Here is a 5,054-nt window from a genome sequence, read left to right on the forward strand (position 1 = left end):
ATCAATTTGTGTCTGCATCAAGGCTGAGGGTGGAAGCAATTAAGAACACATTGGCTTACCAAGAAACAAAAAGGCTAAGGTTTTTTTTCTTTTACTTTTGATTGGCATGTATACCTGATACACCATAAGATCATCATAGCAAATCGCCATAAAAACAATTCATAATGTCACTCTTTTCTAGATGAGGATAATCAAAATAAACACAACCATCGGAACAACAGGACAATGATAAATGCAAATCATATAAAAAAAATGCAAGAATAAGGCAGAGCAGATTTTGTCCATGATGTGTATAAATTAACACTAGGAAACAGAGTATATAGTCAATGATTTCAGAACTTAACAAAAGCCCTCTCCATTTCACTACGCCCAAAAAAAAAAACAAAAACCGAACAACTAATTGCTTATAATTTAAAGAAGCCCAGAGAAGCCACAACTAGAAAGACCCATCATGAAAAACCCTAACCCTCGTTTTAAAGCATAATCTTCAAATCAGAATACGAAAAGGACCCACAAAACACAAGACCAAGCCCCGACCCATCCAATAGAACCACAAAAGGAATGGGCAGAGACATTCAACACCATACTATTAGGTTAACGAGCATTGGAAGGGCAGTCCCTAGCAAAATGCCCGGACTCCCCACAGTTGTAGCAGCTCCCTCCGCCGCCGCCTCCTCCTCCTCCGTATCCTCCGCCACCGCCTCCGTATCTTCCACCTCCGCCTCCACCGCCGCCACTTCCTTGGTAACAGTCCCTAGCTATGTGACCCGACTCACCACAGTTGTAGCAAGCCGCTCCTCCACCGCCGCCGCCGCCGCCTCCATATCCACCTCTTCCGCCACCTCGTCCACCACCGCCACCGCGTCCTCCGCCGTAGCCCCTGCCTCCACCGCCAGGAGGAGCGGCGCGTCGGCTACCCTGAACAGATGATTCGTCAGGGCCAGTGACATCGACGGCCTTGGTGCGTCCATCGGGATCGGATTCGATAACGAATTCGACGGACTCACCTTCGCCGAGGCTGCGAAAGCCATCAGATCGGATGGAGGATTGATGCACAAAGAGATCCTCGCCGCCATCGTCGGTGGTTATGAAACCGAAACCCTTCTGGTCATTGAACCACTTCACCTTTCCAGAAACCCTATCACTCATCTCTTCGGATCTCTGAATCTCTCTCTCTCTCTCTCTCTCTCTCTCTCTCTCTCTATGTCACCCTCTGTCTAGGTCAAAACTATCTAAGGTGCGCAACTGCTCTTTATACTCAAATTTAGCATTGCTTCCTTTGTGAGGATGGGCCCGGCTTTTCCTGTTCTGCTAATCCCCATTTCAATAATCTACTTTCATTAATCCAACGGTAGTTGAATGGTCAGCGCTCTTCTCAATTTATATTTAATAAATCATTTTTTATTTTTATTTTACTTTTAATCGGTTTACTGAATTACTAAATGTAGAAGGCCAAAAAACAAATAAGTATTAATTGTTGTTACGCAAACAAAATAGCGGGTATTTTTCTATTATTCAGAGAAAAGCAGCAGCCAAAATTTTAAAATGCAAAATGTTCAGTTTTTATAGTAAAAAAATTTTAGACCTTTAAAATAAATTAAATTACTCTGAATTTAAATCTAGCCGGTTTTGCTTTAGTTTTAAGGTAGTGTTTGATTTTTTATTTTTTTATTTATATCTATTCGTTAGTTAATAACTATGAAAACATTACCTGCTTTTATTATGTTTTGCATTTTTAAAATTTGTAAGAAAATCAGTAAAAACACTACTTTCTCACTTTCATATTTTTTTTCACAAAAATTAAGCAAACTAAATATAATATGTTGTTTTTATAAATATTATTTGAAATAAATACATATATAAAAAAAATCGAACAGTCTCTTGATTTGTCTTTCTCCTATTGAAGTTTTGCATCCCACTTATAACTCCTTAAAAATATTGTTTTTATAAAATACCAGAAAGACGGTATCCAAATGATATAGAAATATTTTGAGTAAATACTCTTTTTCGTCCCTCACAATTTTCACGAGTCATATTTTAGTCCCGAACAATAAAAAAGGCTCATTTTAGTCCCTAATATTTGAAAAAAAAGGGCCACGTTTGTCCTTCCATTAGTTGGCATCTGACGGCCCAACTAACGGAGCACACGTGGACCGTTACTTTGCTGACTCACCGTAAGTATGCCAGCGTGGAAGTAATACGACGTCGTTTTATGTCTTCTTGGAGTTGTGGACAGCTGACCTTAGCATCGAAAGACCTATTTGGTCCTTAACACTAAAAAAATGGACATAAACATAGAAGTTGCAAGACATATTGCAGCAAACCACAAACCTTTCAAACCCAATCCAATGACCCTATTGCCAAACATCCTGGACAGCCCAGGGTTCACCTAAAGAACAAACTAATTAACCCATCCTTTTTCATATCATTATCAATAATATCAGAGCAGCTTTGATTCAGGGTTGCAGAGTGGCGAAATAGATTTATAGCATCTGCATCACCAAGGGGTTTCAAGAAGTATAGAGGGCTAAATCTTCTAATAGCGAATCTTGATGTCACTAAAATCATGTAGTTTGGGATTTGGAACACAAATTTCTGAACAAGAGATTCCGATCCCTTCCAAACATCATCCAGGACTAACAGTATTGGGCTTTTCACAATCTGTCCTAGCAAATTTTCCAATTGGTTGACCATGTCGTCGTCATTTTGAAACTCACGCTCCTGGTAACCTTTGTGTTGAAACAGTCTCTTCACTATGGTATTCAACTTGGGCGTTTTCCCAAAGGTGGCATAGAATATATTTTCCTTGAATTTACCTGACCAAATGTGACACGTGTAGAGGTCTGCAAGTAGGGGTGTTAACTGGCCGAGCCGAGCCGAGCTTTGGTCTTAAAAGGCTAAGCCTGTGATTAAATGTGTCGGTTTTACCAAGCCTGTTACCTGTTACGAATATAATTATCGGCCTGTGACCTGCCTTATTTACAAAAAATAAAAACCTGCCTGTTAGCCTGTTAGAAAAAATAAGACAATAAAAATTTATCCAAACAGAATATACGTCAACAACACTAGTAATTCCATAAATACTCATAAATTCAATGTATATCGAAACAACATAATATAGAACAAAATCATTCAAAAAGTCTGTTTAATTAATAAAATAGAGGTGAAATGGATTGAGAGGAGAGGAGAGAGAGAGCTATTACAAACAGGATAAAAAATATAAATAAAAATTAATATACTAGGCCAGCCTGAGAGGCTCTAAGGCCGAGCTTTTGAATTGGAGCCTGAGGCTTTTTTACTAAACGAGTTTTTATACAAGTCCAAGTCTGGTTCCAACAACCAATATTAGGCATGTAAGCTTGAGCCTTCACGAGCCGAGCCAAAGGCCTCTAAAAGGCCCCTGACTCATTTATCACCCCTATCTGCAAGATATTGGTATTTTTAAGGGTAGTTTTGGTATTTTTTTAAAAGACTACCTCCGCTAACTTTAACTTTGAATGGAAAATCAAGTTAGGGGGGTAAGTGATAAAAAAGTTTTAAGTAGGGGTGTAAATGATTAAAATTTTTCGGGAGGGAGTAAGTGATTCTGACTAAACTTTCAGAGGGTTTTTGAAGTTTTCCCAATTATATAAAAACAAAGATGAAGATATTGGTTTAAATGAAATAAAAAATTTCTTGTTAAATAAAGTGAATGTCGAATTTAATATCTTTGTAATATCAAAGAAAAATGACTAGAAACAAATATTTGGTACTTCTGTAATACCATACATCCTCTCTGAAAGAGTCAAAAGCTGGAACTTACGTAAAAATAAAAATAAACGTGTTAGTTTAAGGGTTTGGTGTTTGTCAATTTAAATGACATAAGTTATATCATTTTAGGAGAGAGTATACACAGAAAAATGGAAATCATGGAAAAGAGAAAATGGATTGTTTTTTTTAACTTAAAATTTAAATAAAATTCTTTTTTCTCTGTCTGTCTCTATCTTAAAAGGACAAAGTGTTATCTCATTTAAAATGCCTTTAGTTTAATTGAGATAAAAAATTTCTTTTGAAGAATAAAAAAGTATCGTAGTATGAAAGAAAAATTCCTGTGAACAAATTTAGGTAGTGTTTGGTTCAGGATTTTGGTTTACTTCCCCATCTATCTGAGTTTGGTATTATAGGTTGTCTTTGTTTGGTTCAAGAAAAATGAAAATTTCCCCAAGCAATCATGTTCCCCAACCTTCCAAGTTCACGTGCAAAGAAGTAAACAAAACACTGTCCAATTTGTCCACTTGCAACGTGGTATTTGTGTTTAGATGGGTAAGTGGCCAAAAGTTATTTTATTTTGTGACAAAGTTACCCTCCTCTGACTACGTCTTCTTTATCAAATATATGGCCAAAATTTCTATCCTTGCTTTCTTACAAGTTGTAAATGGAATGATTATTTTTGTCATTTCAACCCATTTCTCTATCATTATTTTATCTTCAACCAAACAAAGACTCATAAAATTTAACCCAATTTGTCTGGTAAAATTTTTGGCAACCAAATAACTTTTTTTTAACTTTCCTACCAAACTCACTTTCCTACCATATTCCTATTAATTGCATTTACCTAGTAAAAAAAATATCTCCTCAACCAGACACCCTCTTAGGTGGTGTTTGGCTCGCCATTTTTTAAAAGAAACCTATGCAAATGTAAGAAGGATTCTTGAAACGAGATGTTTCGTTTAGGGTGATTTAGTGAGAAAGCTATCCATCCAATTTGCATGGATTTTTAGATTTTGGAACGGAATGATAGGTTTATTTATTGTTGAGAAAGCGTTTTGGGAGGTGGGTTTTTGTTAAAAAGCTGGGTAATCTCACTGTTCACTCAAAATTTTCACTATATATTACCTCCAACCAAACATACATTCCCTAAAAGTTACCTAATTTTCCCAGTAAAGTTTTTCCCCAGCAAACTACTTTTTTTAACAATTTTCTATCTATCTCACTTTATCTCACTTTCTTACCATTTCCCTATCAATTCTATTTCCCTAGTATTCAAAAAATTTCTCCTCAACCAAACGCCCCTA

At 36.6% G+C, this 5,054-nt stretch overlaps 1 protein-coding gene across 1 annotated transcript; it reads right to left on the bottom strand.

Annotated features, from left to right (window-relative positions):
* Positions 1–261: 261 nt before the first annotated feature.
* On the bottom strand, positions 262–1,235 carry LOC133314927 (cold shock protein 2-like). The gene has a single exon (XM_061516476.1). It carries the CDS (start codon positions 1,147–1,149, stop codon positions 595–597), a length of 555 nt encoding a protein of 184 aa, XP_061372460.1. The 5' UTR covers positions 1,150–1,235; the 3' UTR covers positions 262–594.
* Between the last annotated feature and the right edge of the window lie 3,819 nt (positions 1,236–5,054).

This window comes from Gastrolobium bilobum, unplaced genomic scaffold (genome assembly GCF_033153095.1).
Source record: "Gastrolobium bilobum isolate Gb01-03AN ecotype WA unplaced genomic scaffold, APGP_CSIRO_Gbil_v1 utg8637, whole genome shotgun sequence".
Classification (NCBI taxonomy): domain Eukaryota; kingdom Viridiplantae; phylum Streptophyta; class Magnoliopsida; order Fabales; family Fabaceae; genus Gastrolobium; species Gastrolobium bilobum.